Source organism: Takifugu flavidus, chromosome 10, assembly GCF_003711565.1.
Source record: "Takifugu flavidus isolate HTHZ2018 chromosome 10, ASM371156v2, whole genome shotgun sequence".
Classification (NCBI taxonomy): domain Eukaryota; kingdom Metazoa; phylum Chordata; class Actinopteri; order Tetraodontiformes; family Tetraodontidae; genus Takifugu; species Takifugu flavidus.
This window is the reverse complement of record NC_079529.1, coordinates 1,773,477-1,793,377: the sequence shown is the minus strand read 5'-3', so window position 1 is coordinate 1,793,377 and position 19,901 is coordinate 1,773,477. Positions and strand designations below refer to the sequence as shown.

Genomic DNA, 19,901 nt, shown 5'->3' with positions numbered 1-19,901 from the left:
GATCTCATTGCGGTTCATAATAGGAGATTGGGGAGGGCTATTTAGACGCTTAATAAAATGGCGACGACTTGACTAAAGTAGGCAGCAGGATCCGGAGGAGCGGCTGTGAAGTTGCACGGCGGAAAATAATGGCTTTCACAACTACATTTGCGAGGACACGTGCGTGAGGCGAACACTCCAAAACTTATCGGCGGAATAAGTGTTCATTATGCACTCTGATTAAACATGGGAACATTGCTCCAAAACCTGAACCGAAGCAGTCACACTAGTTTAGACAATACATTTAAGTGAAGTAGTGTGATACGACAATACACACTCATTTAGAACTTGCACTATTATAAATGAAATGTCAATGGCCACCGTTCCTATGTTGAGTATTGGACAAAGAGGCCCGTTTGTCCCCTTTTTTTAAAATGTAAGTCTTCTTTTATTTTCGACAGCCCAGTTTATTGCACATACCAGTACAGTTGCTTGCATGTAATATTAAGATGAAAACAAAAACTGAGAAATCGGTAAGCAAAATGTGGAAAACTGAGGCAAAAACATACAGTTTTCACTCTAATGTGCCTTTTTGTTTTTTGTTACGTTGACTTCACTGCACAGAGGGTTCATCACTCCCCTATTTTTTTTAAGGATAATTACTCGTGGTTTTGGCAGCACCGTCCACATAAATCTTAGGTGTGATAGTCTGTGCTGGTGCAGCTCTGCGTGAGTGACCTTGTCCTGTGGTGATGGTGGGGATTTCAAAAGAAAAGTGTAATAACAGAATCCTCCCAGAATTATGTAAGTGTTGGAGGATGCTGAGGGTGAGGACGGGATACATTAAAAAATGTCCAATGTGCAGACAAATATTTCTTTATATAAAACAGCTTTAGCGCACAGCAGAAATTCATGTAGAATTTTATTTACGCATAAGTTCGCAAACTGCATTACACATGAGTTGAAGAGAGAGTCTAAGGGGCGAGTATGTGTGTCATAGCCTACTTTTGAATTCGAATTTGTTTCACAACTCCTTTAGTTTTAAGCACGCTCTTTTCGCAATGCTTAATGTATATGCTGTGAGGGTTACAGAGACGCATAAATTACATTTTGCGCACATTGTTTACACGATTATTACAGATGAAATTAGTCGTTTTAATAAGCCCCCATTTTCCTCCGCTGTTGTCCTCTTCCTCCTGCTGCTTCCTCATTGGCTGCGCGCTGTGACGGCACCCCGACGTCACTTCCGCTTTGTGCGGCAGTATGGCGGTGTCCGTGTCGGATCTGACACATTGACTGCGCGTATAAGTGCGCCGTACATCTCCTCTTTAACAATATCTGCGGCCATACGTCAATAAATTCAACTAAAAGAGGAAGCCGCAGTAGTAAGTAACAGATCAGCAGCTTTATAAGCCCATACAGTTCCGCACATCCAGCATTGCCCGTAAATAACGTGTTTCCCGTTAGCCAATAGCATAGCTTAAATGTTTGCCAAGGGTACAGGACAAAGTGCTTAATCTTCTTCATCAGTTCTTACAGAAGTATCTTCTGTCTGTTTTAGGCCATGGTGCTCCACAGGTTGCCTTTAAGGCTACGACAAACAGTAAGTTCTCGTTTTACTGCATAATTAGTTTACAGGGTGCATTATGTAGAAAAGTGTGACAAGAATAGGCAGTACAATAATGCTTCATAACTTTCCATAGATGTAATTGCTTGTGTTAGCATTCAAAATGTACACAGAATATACTTGGTGCTCAAGAACTGTTTTATAACGAGCCTAAAAGGTGAGTCCAAAAAGCAACTTCTGGAAATGCATCAAAAACATGCAAAGTTTTGTTGTTTTATTATGTTTTTAGGTTTTTGTTTGTTTTTCTTTAGCCCATTTATGCTGCATGTGCATTATGTAACGCAGTTGTTTCATGACTTGTGCAGGTAAGACACGTGAGGCCCCTTCACACCACTGCATTCGGTCAGCAGCAGGAGGCGGTTGCTACAGCAACAGAACCTGGACCCTTCTCAGTTTTCAGAACACAAGAGAATGACCCGGTAGGCAAATCTTTGACAGGCCACGTATTGTCAAAACACTGAAGATTTTCCCTTGTAATGGTACAGCCTGTGTGCTCACTGGTCGGTCTTTCCAGGCGTTCCAGTCTGAGAAGCATATTGGACAGTATTACACGCTCCCCTCTGCACACATTCACACCATGTTTCCTCATGGACTTCCTCGGCGCTATCAACTACAGGTTTGTGCTTTTAATATGAACACACAGACTTCATTTAAAGCTTTTGCTTTTGGTTGATACACAGGATTCATATCTGCCATTAAGCTGCCATTTTCAATGTGATTTTAGATCAAGACATTCAATGAAGCCTGTATGATGGTGAGGTCACCCGCTCTAGAGGTCATCTCTTACCTAAAGAAAACAGATGACAGAAATCCTGCTGTGCGATATTTATTCTGTATCCTTCAAATGGCAACTATTACACTTATCTTTTACCCACACGACGCTATTTTCTTTTGTTACCTTGTGGTTACCTTGACATATGACTCAGATGGCTTGAAGGGAAGTGGGAAGACAATGTCGCTCTGCCACGTCGTGCACTTCTGTTATACGCAGGGATGGCTGGTGTTGCACATTCCCGACGGTGAGATGAAACAACGTTCCCTCCTTTCTGCCATGTCAGTGCTGCTACTGCAGGGATACCTCATGTGTCCTCCTTCTCTGTCCTGTATTGGTGTGCAGCTCACATCTGGGTGAAGAACTGTAAGGAGCTGCTCCCCTCCTCCTACAATAATGCTCGGTTTGATCAGCCACTGCAAGCTACTGACTGGTTACGCAACTTCAGAACCACCAATGAGAACTTCCTCTCTAAGGTAGCCATCGTGTTTGCATTTGGAAGTTGTGTTTTCTGACGGTGCAAGAAGAAAAGTCACCTTTTCCCAATTTTGTGTGTCATCAGGACATAATTGTTGTAAACATAAAATCTTATTGTAATTTAATGGAAACAGAAAATGTACTTTTAAGAAATGGGTTGAAAAGGTAAAGACGTTTGCCGTTACCAGATCAAGACGAAACATCGCTACGTGTGGACAAAGAGGGAGTCCACCGAGGAGGGGAGCACGCTCAGAGAGCTGGTGGATCAGGTGAGTCTTCTCACCCTTCAGATGAGTCAAGCAGAGGTCTTTTCTTTAGCTTTTTGAGTTTCCCATTCTATTCAAAGGAAATATTGTGGGTCTCTGATTAGGTCAATCTCATCATTTCTTGCTATGTTTCTTTTTTTGCGGTCCACTAATTTCCCTGCAGCAAAGCCCTCCTCAAGGCTTTGAAACCTGCAATGGCACCGCTGAGAGTTCTAGACTGTTATTATCACTGATATTAATAGCCACCCTTCTGGATGCATGCAATCCAACAGAAACATTCAGATTCAGCCCGCCTGCTGAGTTGGAGGACTGAATCTGGAAAATATCCATTTCCAGGAAGAAATGGGAGCAATCTTATTATCCAATGAGTGCTTCTGTATTTCATAAACTAGCACTGAGAGTCAACAGGCGCCTCTCTCCGTTAATATAGTGGCTGTCTCACATGGAAAGCAGTTTAGCTGCTGTTATTAGTCATGTTCAGCACACCCACTGAACAATAATTAGACAGCCTGCTGCTCTGGGTGGGCCCAGAGATGAAATAAAATTGGCTTTTGGAAAACAAGAATCTGCTTGTTAATTCCTTTTGATTTGGAGTCTCTATGTAAACTCAATGGTATTATTTTATGATTAGAAAACTTTGCTGCATATACGGCAGATTTGAGTGTTTTCTGTGCAAATGAAACAGGAAATTGCTATTGCTAATGACTAAACTTGCAGCGTTGAGGAAGTGTGTTTAAAGGCCAGGCCCGGTCTGTAGTCTCACTCTTACCTCCTGTGCTGCAGGGTATCAGCCGCATGAAGAGCAGCAGCGACGTGGTCGGGGCAGTGATGAAGGAGCTGAGGCTGCAAAGCGGGCAGCCGGAGTCAAACTTCCGCCTCGCCGTGGCTGTGGATGGCGTCAACGCTCTGTGGGGTAGATCGACCATCAAGAAGGAGGACAAGAGCTTTGTGAGGGGCCACCTAAAGCACCCTGCCTCGCTGCTGACGCCGGAGGCCTCACACGTTTCTCTGTTTCTCCCTGTCAGGTGGATCCAGAGGAGCTGACCTTGGTTTATAACCTGAGGAAGCTGATGAAGAACGACTGGGCGAGTGTGACCAAAGCCATTTGACCTTGAATAAGATGATCAGGAACACGGGTTTTAATGTTTTTGATCATTGCTGTTTTTAAAGGCTGGAGGTGCCATCGTCACCACTCTGTCCCAGACAGGGTCCCTCTACACTTCCAGAGATCAATATTTACCCCAAGAGTTGCTGGGAGAGGTCAGAACTCATTTCAATATCGTTTTACAATTAATTATTGGTGTCTTTTAACATGGCTCCCACGTCAGATTATTTTTATTACTTTTTGTAATGAATTTGCACATATATCACGTCAGCACCGCACAGCTGGGGTGTGATGGATCTCAGCCTTTTGTGCACTGTGCAGGAGAAGAGCCAGCAGCATTATTGGCTCTGTAAAGTTTGATTCCTCACTTCTGTCAGCAGCAGAGATGAGTTCCATCCTGTGAAGTGTCGGTCCTGTACCCATCCTGTCTAGGAGGTAGACAGGATGGGCTTTCAGTGGTTTTATGGGGCTAAATTTAGCTCCAATGAGCCAATAAATAAATCTACGGCTCCACAGATCTGTTCCATTTCTTCTGCTTGGCTGCAAAGCTCAAAGTTGGATCCTGAGGGAGGCTTATCTCACCGAGGTTACAAAAAAATAAAAAAAGAGTTCTGTCCACATTAACAGGTTAATGAGGATGAATCCATCTTCATGATTAACCTGATTAAATGTTTTTAACTCAATTAACCCACCTTAAAGTCTCTGCTAATGCATTTTGGTCAATCTGTCCAAAACACCCCATTAACGAGAAGCATACATTAGTCGGAGGTTTTTGCTAGCACATCAGCTAACGCAGCGCCCAGCTTGCAACAAACCACCCTCCTTTCTTTCCTTGGTTTGTTTCCTCATGCAAAAAATATGAATTAAAAATAAATTATATTTGTGGTTAATCGAAATGAATCCACAGCAACCCTGAGATTAATCCGACTCACAACAATCTGATATTGGGTTGACAGCACTAAAATACTATCTTCCAATTACCTTTGTTTCTCTTATTAGAAGGGCTTTGACAACATGGACCCATTCATCCCCGTGTCGGTGCCAAACTACAGCGAGAAGGAGTTTGAGAGTTGTTACCTGTACTACAATGACCGCCACTGGCTGCAGCATCCACAGAGTATGTAATTACACTCTTGAACACTTTAATGGCATGTAACTGAATTTGATTTAATAACTTGAATTAAATTTTCCTCTCGTTAGGCCTAACAGAAGATGGGAAGAAAGAACTCATCTTTCTGAGCAACAGAAATCCATACACGTTTGAGAGAATTTGTGCCTCGCTGTGAGCCCAGACTGAAGTCACACTCAAATATCAATGTCCCAAATAAACATGAGTCTGTCTGTAATATGTCCCTCTGTAAATTATGATGCGTGTGTGCTGCTTTCATAATAAAATGTGCATTCAAGGATTTGGCATCTTTCTGTGAATGTGGAGTATTTAGATATAAACAAGATTTCAAATCTCCTAATCTATTATCATTGTACTTGCATTATAAGTGCATTTTTAGAGTCAACATATCGATTTTAATGGTGTAAATTATTAATTTTATATATATATATATATATATATATATATAACGTAAAACGTTGCATTTATTATTTCGGTGTCCTGAAACTGGGACGCAGCACCCGCTGGCGGCCTGTCACACCACTGCGACATTGTTCACGTGACAGTCACAGAGTCACATGACTGACCAGAAGTCATTTCCAATGGCCAAAACAAGGAGGCTAAAAGAAGAGTGAATACTGGACGCAACGGTTTACGTTAATGAGACAGAATAAACACAGGGATGTAAACGTTTCGTGAAGCTCGACGGTAGGTTTATGTTTCATTTTTAAAGAACTGCGCATGTTGTTGCAATGTGCGCGTGTTTGTGTGTCAGTTGAATGCAGCTCTTGCGTGAATTAAAAAAAAAAGCGCAATTTTATGTAGCACAAGTCGTTGACACAGACGTGTGTTCGCAGGTAAAATGGGGTTGTCGCTGCCATCACTGGTGCTTCTGTTGGTCTGTTACCTCAATGTGGAAGAGACTTTTGGCTCAGGTACCCCCCCCCAAAAAAAAACACAACTTACATCAAATCCTGAATCTCTGTTCAGTTCAGTGTTGCCCTGTTGCACATCCTGTTTATTGTCACCTTACAGTTTCAGATCAATAAATTTTTGCCTTTATTTCTACTCGCAGGAAGTTCCAAATGTATCGCCAGGAAGTTTGGCCATGACTCAGTGGTGTGCGAGTGTAATTCAACCTACTGTGACAGTGTTGGCAGCGTCACCTTGCCTCCTGTGGGTCATTTCTCCTCCTACCTAAGCAGCATGTCTGGCAGCAGGCTGGAGGCCGGTCAGGGTCAGGTCCAGGTGAACAGCACCGCCGAAGGTGAGCGGCGATGATGAAGGACGTTAATGTCCACAGGGTGTTGCAGCGGGCCAGCAGCATCTGCTCTGTCTTCCAGGCCTCAGGCTAACCATCGTCCCACACCAGAAGTACCAGAAGATTAAAGGGTTTGGTGGCGCTATGACAGATGCAGCAGCTATTAACATCCTGTCGCTCTCTTCCGCGGCTCAAGATCAGCTGCTGCGGCAGTACTTTTCCGCTGAAGGTGCGACCAGTAAAATGAAAACAGCACTGTGGCGTGTTAGAAAATCACAAACTCACACCTTTTTGCTCTTGTCTGTCCTCGTTTCCAGCATCAGTGTGTAGATCTATAGCTCAGTATAAAGTACCTGCATTCAGACCTTTGTAATAAAATGTATTTATACGGATAAATAATATTCAGCAGCACTTTAGTGCTGTTTTAATGCATTTTATACCTCAGTGGTTATGCACGCTAACCACATCTCATTGTGTTGAGAGCTCATATTGGGAAAAAAAACCTATTTGTGGCGTCCAACTCTCAGGTATTGGCTACACTGTGGTGCGTGTGCCCATGGCCAGCTGTGACTTCTCCACCCGTTTGTACACGTATGCTGATACTCCTGGCGACTACAACCTGGATCGTTTTAAACTGGCCCCCGAGGACGTCAACATGAAGGTGTCCCTCCCTCTTTGTCCCGTCTTTTATCCGCACAGATGAGCGCGTCCTCGTCACGTTAAACCCCGTCCCTCTCACAGATCCCGCTCCTGCAGCGCGCCCAGGCTCTATCTCCTCTTCCTCTCTCTTTGATGGCCAGTGCCTGGAGCGCTCCTGCCTGGATGAAAACTAATGGCGCACTTGTAGGGAAGGGTTCGCTCAAGGGCCAACCAGGGGGCAGGGAGCACAAAACCTGGGCTCACTATTATATCAGGTGTGGATGTGCAGGTTTCATCAAAATAAGATATCAAACTTCCGTATCTTAACACCGGGGAATCGGCCTTGGTTCACTTCAGGTTCCTTGAGGAATACGCAAAATACAATTTGACCTTTTGGGCGCTGACCACGGGGAACGAGCCGTCCGCAGGAATGATGACGAACTACAGGTCTCAGCTCAAATGATGAAAGGAAACGCTGATTATCACTCTTTTTTACGTGCATCCTTGTCTGTCTGCAGCTTCCAGGCTCTGGGTTTCACTCCCCGTGAGCAACGGGACTGGGTGTCTCTGGACCTGGGCCCTGCTGTGCATGCTTCTGCATTCCCCCACATGCACGTACTCATACTGGATGACAACCGCCTGCTGTTGCCTTACTGGGCTAAAATAGTGAGTCCAAGGACAGAGAGGTAGTCAGGGAGAACTCTTTGTGTACAAAACGTAGAGCAAACTGGCTAAAATAATGTCCAATGCACCATCTTAAAGACAGATCAATGCAGGAAATGAGGACAAAAAGGACATTTTATCAAACTTAGATGAGTGTCATAATGACTAAAATATGGAAAACCGATGGAATGAGACAGTTAGGAATTGTTAGTCTGACGACATACTCAAGTCTTTCCCTCCCTTCGTGTTCCCCGAGGTCCTGAGCGATGTCCACGCGGGGCGTTACGTCCACGGCGTGGCAGTTCACTGGTACATGGACAGCTTGGTCCCGGCTGAAATGACCCTGGGGGTCACCCACCACCTCTACCCGGAATATTACCTGTTCGGCACGGAGGCGTGCGCTGGCTGGAACCCGCTGGACAGAGGGGTGAAGCTGGGCAGCTGGCGGAGGGCCGAACAGTACGCACATGATATCATAGAGGTAAGAGCAACTTGGCCGGCGCTGTGGAGTCGGATCCGCCGTAATGGATATGTGATTTCAAGGTGAGCCTCCTCCCCACCACCCCACCACCCCACCACCCCACCAACCCCCCCGCAGCTGCAGTGCAGGTTGGGAAGTTGCAACCTGCCGTATGTGCTCTTAATCAACTACCTTCAGGCTGTGAAAGCAGGTTGAAGCCGGTGTTGGGTTTCATCTGTCATTCGGAAATTGGACTCCTTCTGTTTCATGTATTTTGCATGAACATGTTCAAACACACACATAAAAACCACACACACACACATTCAGGCATCAGGATGAGTCAGATAAACTGAATTTAGGGTTCAAAATGTGCATTTAGATGTTAAATTGCCTCTACACCAGGACTTGAATCATTATGTGGTGGGCTGGACGGACTGGAACCTGGCGTTGGACCACATCGGTGGACCAAACTGGGTCAAAAACTACGTGGACAGCACCATCATCGTGGATGCACAGCGGGACGTCTTCTACAAGCAGCCGACGTTCTACAGCATGGCCCACTTCAGGTAGCGTTCGCTCACAACCATGCAGATTTCAGCCAATCCGCGACGCACACGGAACCATCTCTGCCGTCCGCAGCAAGTTCCTGTGGGAGGGGTCCCAGAGAGTGGGCGTGTCCTCCAATCAGGAAACAGACCTGGGCTACTCCGCCTTCATCAGGCCCGATGGCTCAGTCGTTCTCATCGTACTCAACAGGTGCAGGAACTGTTTTTAGGTGCTTGTGGGACCTTCTGGGTACTTATGTGTGACTATTCTGCAGGTCGCCGTCTGCGGTCCAGTTTGAGGTGTGGGACCCCTCCGTGGGCTACGTGCCCGCCACCGCTCCGGCTCATTCTCTGCTCACACTGGCTTGGAAAACAGTCTGATGGTTGACCCCTCCTGTAACTGCCTCATAATTCTTTTTAAAAAAAAGCAGCTAATATTTTTTTCCATTTCAAAATAAGATGCCATTTTTTTTTAATGATTTACTAACTTCTTTTTCAAAATAACACTCTGGGATGCCCTTTAATGTACCCGGGAGTCGTGCCTTTTAAGACACTTCAGGTGACTTCATCATATTTCCTATTAAAAAGAAGCATGCACAGATTTTCCAAATGCCGTTAACAATCCGCTCATTTCAACATCGACATGAACGCGTTGTAGTTGATAAAAGTATAAACTGGGTTATTAAACATTTCAGAATCAGTTTTTGTTGATTTATTAATACATCTTAGACATTTTCATATATAATATACACTTTGATAGCCAGGTATTTCACATTTGTCTCCTTTATCAATGTTTTTCCCCCCTCCTTTGCAAACCATAAATCAGACTAAGGTTATTTACATAAGTGATAAAAATGTGAAACGAGTCAAAAAAGAAGAAGGAATAAAACAACGGGGATGCCATGTGTTAATATCTACACCGGGAGGATCGTTGGAGAAGTTGATAACGGGCTTCCTTTAGTTTCTAGCGGGATGTTGATGCTCCTGAAAGATAAAATCCTTTGTTTCATCTGAAGTCACGGCTTCCGTTTGACATCATAACAGTAGGAAACCAAAGTGGAATCGTCCTGACAATCACAAAAAAATGACCCTTGATACAAGATCTAAATTTACTGGGTGGGGGGGTTGGGTGTTGGTCGACGAGATGCCAGACTGGGCTCAGTGATGCAGGATTCAGCTAATTTATCGGGGATGGCAAAAATGAAAGATGAAACAGAAATGGAACTGATTATAACTGATCCAGACCGCTTTTTTAAATAATAGATCTATTTAAAAAAACAACAACAAGAGGGATCCCACCGCCTCCAGTGACTTAAGACTGCTTGGGTTTACATGGTTGAAGAGAAAGGCGTTAAAACGGAAAGGACAGAAAAGCCATCAGGTGATTATGACCGGAACAGGAGTGAGACGGAGCTTTTCTCCTCCTGTGTTGACGGACGAAGGTGAGGACGAGCGGGACAGGGGGGCGTCTCAGAAAGACCACCTCTCCTGTGTGCGAGGGTCCATGGAGAGGGAGGGGGACTCTGATGGGGGCTGGCTGCTGCTGTCTTCTCCGTTTAAACTCTTCCTACACACTGGACACGTGTCGTGCTGAATCCACGGAGAAGAACAAACAGTTGATGACATTAGCTGTGGGCCAAACTTATGCTTCCCTGTTTCACTGCTTTATGTTTCTCCATCATCCAAGTATTTCTATAATTGTAGGTTTAGTAAGATGAATTTGTATTTTCTTTTATTACATCTGCCTATTTCAAATGGAGAGGTAACAACTTTATATTTTTAGAATTTCAAACCCAACTGTAAATATTCAGAAGACATAAGTTGGACAACAGTAGCAGACTTAACACAGCGGGTACGTTATTGTGACGAGCCGACGCTGTAGCCAGCCGAATTTCCTGAGCAACACACATGTAAAATGCCCAGAATGCTTTAAAGCCCTGATATTCCTCTGGCTCTTCCCATTACATCCCATTAAAGATGACTCTAGCTGCATTAATGTGACTCACCATTTCCAGCCATGGAACTATACAGTCTGAGTGAAAGAAGTGGTTACAGGGTAGCTGTCTGACTGGTTCCCCCACAGAAAAGTCCTCTTTGCACACTGGACATTCCATACAGCAGTCTAGGGGGAGACAATATGACAATATACTGCTCTGTCACATCAGTAACGCTAAATATGTGGCACTGCTGTAGGTTTAAAGAACACCTACTGTATATTTGCTTCATTAAGCCTTATCTCAAGGTGCTGAAGGCACAATTAATCAAACGTTGCAACAAAGAGAGATTTTGCCTTCTAAAATGTCAGCCATGCTAGAGCTGGGCAGTAAAAATAGGACAGCAAAAGGAGGAAGTCAGCAAGAACAGGTCTGCCAGATGAACGGAGGACAGACAGGAAGTGTCAAAAACCAGCAATCACCTGTGAGTAATTCCCAATGCTGTCAAGGTTAATGTCCAGTCTGTTCTGATGAGGTTAGAGGGTCTCTTTTGGCACATAGCAGCAGCATATAACAAGTGTCTTTGAAACCTACAGTTTGTAACTAGGAGAATGTAAAGGTAACAAATCTGAGTGTTTCTGTGCTGCTTAATGATCACATTTCCTGACCAAGGCGTCTGCTCCATGGCTTCTTCAATCTTAAAAATGAAATCTCTCCTGGTGTCTTGGAGGGGGTCCACAAATGACTCATCCCCTGGCTCATGTAACCCTGCTGACTCACATGATGGGAGAGCGGATCTTGTCACAAGGGCTGTTACAAGGTGGCAACGCCACAAGAGATTCAATATATGTGGTTTCCCCATCTGGTTGAAGATGAAAAGGCCTTTCCAATCACTAACGGGATAATCTTTAAAACCCAACTCAAGTCTGGGAGACTAAAAAATGAATAACAATGTGGATGAGTGAACCTTTACAGAGACAAATGTGGAAGCACCCTCTTACTGACCTGCTTGTTCCTGAGAGATATTAACAGTTGGGAGAGAAGAGATCTTCTCTTTCTCTGCTGGAGGAGGGCCCGTGTTTTCCAACTGACCGAGTAACTGCAGAACACAGGCACTTGTAAGTTTCTTCTCTACCTTGCCATTTATTCCTGGAGTAAACTGCTGCTATGCTTCACACACCTGTGTTATAACAGCATCTAACCCTCCTTGTCCCCATGCGTAATCCCCTGGGTTTGAGTGCAACATCCCTGTCCTGGTGACGTTAAAAACGACGGTGAGAAACATGATTTGATCTGGGAAAATATGAGAAAACCTGTGATGCTAACATGTCATCTTACCACGAGAAGGGAGGCGAGCCTGGAACTCCAGGGTTGGCAAAAAGGCTGGTAAGAAACTGCTGTACAATTCTGGGATGCATTGAAAATATATATTAAACAGATATGAGAAGACAGAGGAGGTAGAAGCTGAGCTGCTCGGTCACTCACCCTTCAACAGCAGGCGAGCGGTCCGGCCTGTTGCTGCCTCTGGACCTGTATCTCCTGTGGCTGTGCAGGCGCCGGGGACGTCCTGGTCCCCAGTGTTCCCCAGATCCTAGTAGACCCCCCATACTCCCCCCTAAACCTGCAGGGACCGAGCCACCTATGGGCCCCCCACCCAGTCCGCCGAGGTCGCTGACACCACCCAAACGCCCCCGAGATTCCGAGTCAGGCAAGTCGCCGTCTGTAAACGGCCGCTCCATTAACAAGAGGTGCCAGAGCTGACAGGATCGGACGAACGGGGAGAGTTTTGGGGGAGGGATGGGGACAAGAGAGGAAGAAAGGAGAAAACGATTTTAACAAAACACATGACATCATTCGGTTAAGTCATCTTAGAACCCCGATCCCCCAAAAGCCTGTACCTCTGCAAAATGTGCGGCTGTGTCATCTATCCCATTAGCGCCACCCTCGAGGAGACTGAGGGAAAATGCGCACAAGGGGACAAAGACACGCGGTTAGAAGCACACACTGGCCTTACAGGCATGTTGGGGTTCAGTGCTAGTCTGAGCTTTCTACAAACAAAACTCCAGAGGGAGCGACTTGGTCTCGTGATCTTCCTAGCAAACTAGGGGAAAGTACCCTGAGAAGGTGTCCCTTACCTGGAGTCTTCCGTTACTTCCTCTATAAACCCCGAGTCACATCTCGGACAAATGTATTCCTAGAAAGAGGCGACACAAAAGCTAAATCGCACAGAAATTGTAGGAAATCCCCTGACAAACCCAATTATATCAGATATTTTTTTAAATAAGAATTTTAAAGAAATGAGAATAACAGAAACAGAAATGATTTCATCAACGACCATCTTGCCCTACGTGTGAGTAGTTGTTGGAAACTCCAAACTACATACAACTTCATTCCAATTTGTATGACCAATTTTATGAATGCAACTCAAGAAGCAGAGCAGGTCTGCCAGCCACACCTCAGGACTGTAATTAAACCCACATACTAACAGGGACTTTTCATCTCCCTCAGTTACTTTAAAAACAAGATGGAAGCCTGTCAAAGAGTCAAAGCTCAATGGTTTTCTGTTCCTAATCTTCAGTCACTGTCATGTGCGACGCAAAAGAACCTGAATAAACCAAATAATGCGGCTTCTTTTTGGACAGATCAGAATGAAGTCTATGGCATAAATAGATGCGCTGACGACAGATGCTCCTTGGGATGGACAGTTGAGTTAACCCTGGAACGCTCCAGACGTGCCATCAGAATGAGTGCAGATGGGACAAGCAGGTCCATTTTGGAGTCAGTGACAGAAGGGATAAAAATAAGAATGCAACTGACCCAAAGAGTGTGGACATCGGACAGAATCTTTATACATAAAGTGAATTTACTCAGCTTTTTAGGCGCAGTTTTAATAAGCTGGTGAAGCACATTGCTGAAAAGAAAAGTTTGGATTAATCTCCAATTTATCTGTAGTTGTGATCTCCTTGTGTTTGCTTTCAACACCGAAACTAAAAGTAGACGTTTGTGCTCCAGAAATTTCCCTAGTAATGTGTCTGTGTGGAATGTGTGTTAAACCGAAATCAAAACTATAAATGCTCATCTGTTAGACACAACAAGGCTGCCCAAACAGATAAATAAGGTAATAATACGGAACTCTCGGTGGTTTCACCGAAGACTGCGTCCATGAGATGGCAAAGTGAGACGTGGCTGTGATGGAAAAAAGGTCATTAAGGTGGAGGAGTAACCACTCGTGCATTTAATCTCCGTTATCGAGTTTATTGTGAGAGTTAACAACAAATAACGCTAATGCTACACGGCTAGCTAGTACGCGAGCCGTGGCAAGCAAGCAAAACAAACGGTATTTTGAACAAATGCAGACATGTCAGCGGCGCGTACTAAACGCCACAATAACATAGACAAAGACGGGGAAAGACGTGCGGCTTACCGGGAGTTTGGGGTTCACCTCTCCCTTACAACAGTGACAGAAAAAGCGGTGCGGTGCTACAGCCGCAGCCTCCGCCATCTTCCCCTAGAGCAGCTCGAACACTGACGTCGGTCCTCCACAAACTGAAGACAGCTGTCCGCCTCCGGCCCAGCATGCACCGCGGCACCGCTGGACAAATCCCCCGCGAGCTCGGTGGGAAGGCGGAAGTGTTCGCGTGTTGTTAACGGAAGCTGCATGTATTTACTGGCTGCGCTGTCGGCCTCTTACACGCTCAACTTTCCCCCTTGATCAACTTGTTCTTAATTTCCAAGAGGTATGTGAGATATTTGTGACGTACATTTTGTACAAAAACACGTTGACATAAAGGCCGATGGTCGGTTCGTTGAGATGGAAAAAAAGTGTTTCAGTGATGCGGTTAATAGAAGTTCAGTTGTAGCGTAATAAATTCACGTTTCACTGCTATGCACGGAGGAAACTATGGCTTTGTTATCCTTAACACAATCATCTTTATCTTTAATTAGTTCGTGCATTAGTTTGATTTTTGGAGGGTTGTTTATTTATTTAAGTGTACTCTATTCCTAAAACACACTTTAACGTATAAAAATAAATGCTTCTTTATATCATTCAGTTCCATTCTTTCATATTAAGGTTTAGAATTAATTTAAGGCATTAAAACTTGGTCTTTGATTAAGCTAAAGCTAGGGCATCTTGTTGGCATTGAAATACAAGCAAGTCATTTCCTCACATACCGGTATTGTGACTTACACCCAAAATTAATAGTCCAATTAATTCGAATACATTCAATGAATTTGTCTGTCACCATATGCAGCTCATCTTGTATTCGAGAGCTGAAATGGTTGCTGAAAATGATTAGAGAATCAAAGCACTTGGAGAGAGACCTGAGTTGTGTTCCGTTATAAATAAACCTTAAATAAATAACTACCAGTTAGCCAGTACTAATACGTATGTATAGGCAGTAGTAATACAAGGTAATCTGGACTCTGGACCATCACCAAAATGCAATCATTTTTTCCCAGGCCCATTATCAACATTTCCTGAAAATTTTATTAAAATAAGTTCAGAATTTATTGAGTTATTTTTCTAAAATCAATCAAACAGATAAACGCCGGCTATCCCATTCTTCTTGGTGGAGGTAAAAAGAGGTCAAACAAGCAGACAGACCAATGTATGGAAACATCTGATCTTTCTTCATCCATGTTTCTTTGTTTTTGTCTGTGCAGATGACTACCCAGGAGGTACGCCTGTGTGGTCTTTTGCTGCGGGAGCACTTTGGAGAAGTAGTAGAAAAACTAGGAACACACCTGCTCAGAAGTGGATCACAGAATTTAAGAACCATCCTCCATGAGACTGGCATGCCGCTGGACCTGGTGTGCTTGACCCAACAATATTCACTTATTCTCTGAAATTTACTCATAAAACGAAAGAAATTCTATATGAAATGAATTTAATATGTACATATTTTTTCAATGTGGTCTTTGTTCCATGCAGCATCTATTGTTTTACTAGAAAATGGTATTAATCTGATAATAAACCACATCTTTTCTCTTCATGAAGGTGAAGAAGGTCCTGTGTGTGCTGGTGCAGAATGGGGTCTGCGTGTTCAACCACAGAGGACCTGGACGTCCCACCAACTATCAGGCAAATTCTAATAAAATTCTGAGAATCCTACGATACCCACGTTACATCTACACCGCTAAAACCCTGTACGGAGACACTGGAGAGCTCATCATAGAGGAATTACTACAAAGAGGCGAAATGACCATGAGTAGAACAGTTAAGACTGTTGCCGACCGCCTCACACAGAACATGGAGGGTCAGTGTTGCCTCTTTATCAATCAGTGTCAAAATCTTGCTGCATTGTTGCTGGTTTTCTGAACATAGTCTGACAAATGCCTCATTTCAGATGGCCAGTGCATGGATTACAGCGAGGTGTCCTCTGCTTTCTGTAAGCTGGTGGAGACCCATTTCCTTCAGCGCTGCCCTCCGGTGGCAGGACCAGGCAAGGCAGACAGCGCCGCTCCGGCTACGCCTGCAACCCAGGCTGGCGCGTCGGCGCCCACGCCAGAGAGTTTCCCAGACTGTTACAGGGTCCCTCAGGTCACAATCAGGGGACAAGGCAAGCGCAGGCTCTCGAGTGAGGATGTTGACCAAACGATTGCAAAGAAGGCTAAAATGGATCCAGAGGTGGACGTGTGTTTTATTGACATATAAAATGTTGAAATATAAACACCGTATATATTGAATATAAGATATTTCTCTTACTCTTAGACACATGGCGATGAGGGGATTTACTGGCAGGTGAATTTTGAGAGGTTCCATCTCCACTTCAGAGACCAGGCCATCATCAGCGCTGTAGCTAATAAACTGGACCAGGTGTGTTTCACATATGGACACATGAAACGTGGTTTTTAAACTGGCTCATGGGAGGAGCTCTTCGGCAACTTTGTTTCCAGCTGCTTAGCGTTGAATCGGGAAATTAAGGAAAAGGCTGTCTGGTTTTTGCCTCCTCACACATTAGAAGTTGACATTTGCGCTACGCTCTCATATCATAACTTAAATCATTAGCTCATGTTTAAAAATGCAAAAAGCTTTGTTGTAAGTTGTTGCCTTTGCCTTCAGGGTTAAAATCAGGATTCGGTATCTTGACCGCATACTTTAAAATCCCGACCACAATATAATTTCCACACTTTATTGCATTATGAAAGATTTATTCAATGGCCATTAACATTCAAACACCTTATTTTAGACCAGCAGTGAAATAGTGAGGACGATGCTGAGAATGAGCGAGGTGACCACTTCGCCCGCAGCCAGTTGCACAAAGCCTCTCTCAGCCAACGAGATCTTCAGGTCCCTCCCAAGTACTTATAACATTGCCAGACCAATCTTGGACCAGTACCTGACCCTACTGGTGGATGATCCGGTAAGATCACTGTAATAAACACATCAAAGCATTTAGTCTTCACTTTTACTGTCTAGATTTCTTCTTTTTTTTTTTTTTGTCCTAGATGGAGTTTGTGGGAAGAGCTGGAGAAAGTGGAGGGGGGATGTTTGTTGTCAGTATCCTTGAATGTTATTGTATTTCAGTCCTTATGGTGACCTGTTGATGAGCTCTTTTGTCTTAACTCGGCTCTCAGATCTGCACAAAGTGCTGGCTAATCTGGCCCGTGCCACACTGGAGTCTATCGTGCAGGAGCGGTAGGTGGCTGTCGGCGTTTTAAATAAAAGCTGCGCGTGTTGGGTCATCAGCGGCCCAGTGTAATAGTTCTTCCCGTCGTCAGATTTGGATCTCGATCAGCACGCATCTTTCGACTGCTGTTGAGGAAACGCCACCTGGAGCAAAAGCAGGTGGAGGATTTTGCCATGGTTCCAGCCAAAGAGGCCAAAGATATGCTTTACATGCTGCTTTCACAGAACCTGGTGCAGCTACAGGTACCCGCCCACACACACCAAACCTGTAAAATCCCAAACTAAAATAAATAAATGAGTACCAGCGATGGGCTGCCTGGCCCAGCCTCCATAGAAGATTGGGATAAACAATGGCCTGTTATTCACAGATAAACTTAGCCCTAACACCTAGCCCTGCCCTAACCGTCAACCTGACCCGTACACACCAGGAATGCGCACACGAGTCGCTTGATGCCTCATGTGTGGACATGTTCAAAAGATCCTCTACGAGGACAAAGAGCGGTTTTCACTACTAGGTTGACACTAGCCAGATTAGGTGGCACACAAAAAAGCAATCGCAGAAGTGTAGAAAAATACATAAATAAACCGGAATGGCAGGAAAACAGGAGGGATCGCTCGTTCTAGTTTCACAGCCAAATAGACTACAGGCACCTTAGGCTTAGTCATAGATAGGCTGTGTTTTCTGACCCCAAACTGCCTACACAGATTTCTGTGACGTGCTCGATGGTGGCGGTAACAGTTTGGTTTTTATTATTCAGGAAATCCCAAAGACTCCCGACTTTGCACCGTCTCGTACCTTTTATCTATACACTTGTAATCAACTCCCGACAGCAAGGATGCTGCTTCAGAACTGCTACAAGGTACAACACCCTCCTCCATCAGAGCTCTGGCTAACGGAGGCCTGCCTCCCTCTGATTTATCCGTCTGTAACTTGTTTTCCCTGTGCAGACAGTAGCCAACCTCATAGAGAGACGCTTGTTTGAGTCCAAAGAGAGCAAGTGAGTTCCCCAGGTTTCCCCTCTAATAGCACTAATGTTTCTAATGTTTCCTGGGATCGTTCTGACCGATTGTTATTCTGCTTGACGGACAGGCGTCTTCTGGAGAAATCCCAGAGGATCGAGGCCATCCTGGCGTCCCTCCAGGCCAGCGGCGCCGAGCCCGAGCAGCTGACGGAGGTGGAGGAGATGATCACAGCTCCCGAGAAGCAGCAGCTGGATTCCTTACGCCTCCATATAAACAAGTAAAAAACCAAACTGGTTTCCTCCGTCTGTTGCCGATGCCATTTTTACTGGTTTTCTTCTCCTTTTCCACCAGGTTGGATTCAGCTGAGAACCAGGTAGACGACACCATCTTTATCCTGGAGTCCTACATCAGCGCCACTGCCACAAGCTGATAGTAGGGAAGTCTCCTCGTTGCTTCTTGGGCATGTCCGTTAGTAGGGATGTATTATATTTTATTAAATCTAGTTCTTTGTATTGAATCCTAAGACATCTGTAAAAAATAAACTTAGCACAATAATACACATTTTCAATAGATTTAATTTCATTTTAAGAACAAACAAAACCGAGTGAGTTGGAAAACCTTGAAAAAGTCTGTTTATTAAATAGAAAAATGTCTTAATATTGTTTGTTTTAATTTTACACAAGTGCTCCCCAGTGCTTTTTGTTGGACCCCCTAAGTGTCCTTTGGTCCTGCAAGTCCCTTCCCTGATCGTATCGAGTCCAATTCCAGGATGATCTGTGCGCCTGGGTTGAGCTGGAGACCTTGTCTTCACGGGTGCAAATGCAGGGCTCAGTCCTCCTGGTTTTCATCCTCTCCTCTCTGTTTGCGGGTGAAGAATCCCAACTTGGGAGAAATGAGGAAGGAATTAGTGTTTCGGCGGGGGGGGGGGGGGCGACATTTTTTCTGGAATGAAGATAGCCAGCATACCTTCCACAGTATGAAAATAATTAGGGACAGAAGCAGCAAGCCTCCGATGACGCTTCCGATCAGAATCCAGAGTGAGATGGGGATGGCTCGACCCTTTAGAACCTCCAAGACAGTCTGGACCAGGAGAAGGATCAGTCAAAAATGAATCCAGGTCTATTTCTGCCATTTAAAATCGGACTGCGGCCTTCTTACCTCCTTCCAGACAGTTTCTTTACCCAGAGTGATGAGGTTTGTCTCCTGCGCTGTGAGTTGGTAGGCTCCTATTATCTTCACTGATTTATATTTGGCCTGTTAAAAGAGACGCTGGTTTACTCGCAGGACGGGAACATGGGTTAAAAACCGGCCTCTCATTTGACTCACTTTTCTGAAAAAGTCATCGTGAACTCTCCGGCTGACGCGGACGACGACAGCCTGTCCCTTCAGAAGCTGCTGGACCCTGCAGACGACCTCCGCGCACCACGACCGGCTGCAGTTCTGAGCAAACGGGCAACGCTTTCAAACGGGC

At 44.8% G+C, this 19,901-nt stretch overlaps 5 protein-coding genes across 7 annotated transcripts in view; 3 read left to right on the top strand and 2 right to left on the bottom strand.

Annotated features, from left to right (window-relative positions):
- Positions 1–29: 29 nt before the first annotated feature.
- On the top strand, positions 30–5,635 carry dap3 (death associated protein 3). Of its 2 annotated transcripts, none has more exons than XM_057044872.1 (13): positions 30–159; positions 1,541–1,582; positions 1,912–2,025; positions 2,121–2,222; positions 2,331–2,439; positions 2,533–2,625; positions 2,724–2,854; positions 3,044–3,124; positions 3,905–4,069; positions 4,147–4,206; positions 4,292–4,381; positions 5,226–5,343; positions 5,427–5,635. In XM_057044872.1, the coding sequence occupies exons 2-13, from the start codon at positions 1,544–1,546 to the stop codon at positions 5,510–5,512; spliced, it is 1,188 nt and encodes a 395-aa protein (XP_056900852.1). In that variant the 5' UTR covers positions 30–159; positions 1,541–1,543; the 3' UTR covers positions 5,513–5,635. The 2 variants fall into 2 exon arrangements, with proteins under 2 accessions (XP_056900852.1, XP_056900851.1); XM_057044871.1 differs by lacking the exon at positions 30–159 and adding an exon at positions 1,082–1,364.
- A 254-nt stretch (positions 5,636–5,889) lies between these two features.
- On the top strand, positions 5,890–9,602 carry gba (glucosidase, beta, acid). The gene is made up of 12 exons (XM_057044870.1): positions 5,890–6,042; positions 6,192–6,269; positions 6,410–6,601; positions 6,678–6,824; positions 7,123–7,256; positions 7,337–7,509; positions 7,592–7,681; positions 7,753–7,900; positions 8,154–8,378; positions 8,760–8,923; positions 8,997–9,113; positions 9,178–9,602. The coding sequence occupies exons 2-12, from the start codon at positions 6,197–6,199 to the stop codon at positions 9,281–9,283; spliced, it is 1,569 nt and encodes a 522-aa protein (XP_056900850.1). The 5' UTR covers positions 5,890–6,042; positions 6,192–6,196; the 3' UTR covers positions 9,284–9,602.
- On the bottom strand, positions 9,600–14,416 carry rnf115a (ring finger protein 115a). Its single transcript, XM_057044876.1, has 9 exons — positions 14,261–14,416; positions 12,972–13,030; positions 12,735–12,789; positions 12,322–12,593; positions 12,175–12,243; positions 12,017–12,089; positions 11,842–11,935; positions 10,909–11,024; positions 9,600–10,492 (listed from the first exon to the last, which is right to left on the bottom strand). Exons 1-9 carry the CDS (start codon positions 14,336–14,338, stop codon positions 10,373–10,375), a joined length of 936 nt encoding a protein of 311 aa, XP_056900856.1. The 5' UTR covers positions 14,339–14,416; the 3' UTR covers positions 9,600–10,372.
- Positions 14,414–19,087, top strand: polr3c (polymerase (RNA) III (DNA directed) polypeptide C). Of its 2 annotated transcripts, none has more exons than XM_057044869.1 (13): positions 14,414–14,573; positions 15,502–15,648; positions 15,836–16,094; positions 16,185–16,465; positions 16,550–16,654; positions 17,028–17,201; positions 17,287–17,338; positions 17,416–17,476; positions 17,560–17,710; positions 18,226–18,327; positions 18,416–18,465; positions 18,558–18,707; positions 18,782–19,087. In XM_057044869.1, the coding sequence occupies exons 2-13, from the start codon at positions 15,502–15,504 to the stop codon at positions 18,858–18,860; spliced, it is 1,611 nt and encodes a 536-aa protein (XP_056900849.1). In that variant the 5' UTR covers positions 14,414–14,573; the 3' UTR covers positions 18,861–19,087. The 2 variants fall into 2 exon arrangements, with proteins under 2 accessions (XP_056900849.1, XP_056900848.1); XM_057044868.1 differs by having other exon boundaries at positions 16,185–16,471.
- itga10 (integrin, alpha 10) overlaps positions 19,046–19,901 on the bottom strand; it is a 17,553-nt gene continuing 16,697 nt past the window's right edge. Inside the window, exons 28-31 of the mRNA XM_057044865.1 lie at positions 19,757–19,870; positions 19,589–19,684; positions 19,397–19,510; positions 19,046–19,312 (exon numbers count right to left, since the gene is read on the bottom strand). Of these exons, the coding sequence (XP_056900845.1) occupies positions 19,259–19,312; positions 19,397–19,510; positions 19,589–19,684; positions 19,757–19,870 (378 nt within the window). The 3' untranslated portion in view covers positions 19,046–19,258. The remainder of the gene's footprint in view (positions 19,313–19,396; positions 19,511–19,588; positions 19,685–19,756; positions 19,871–19,901) is intronic.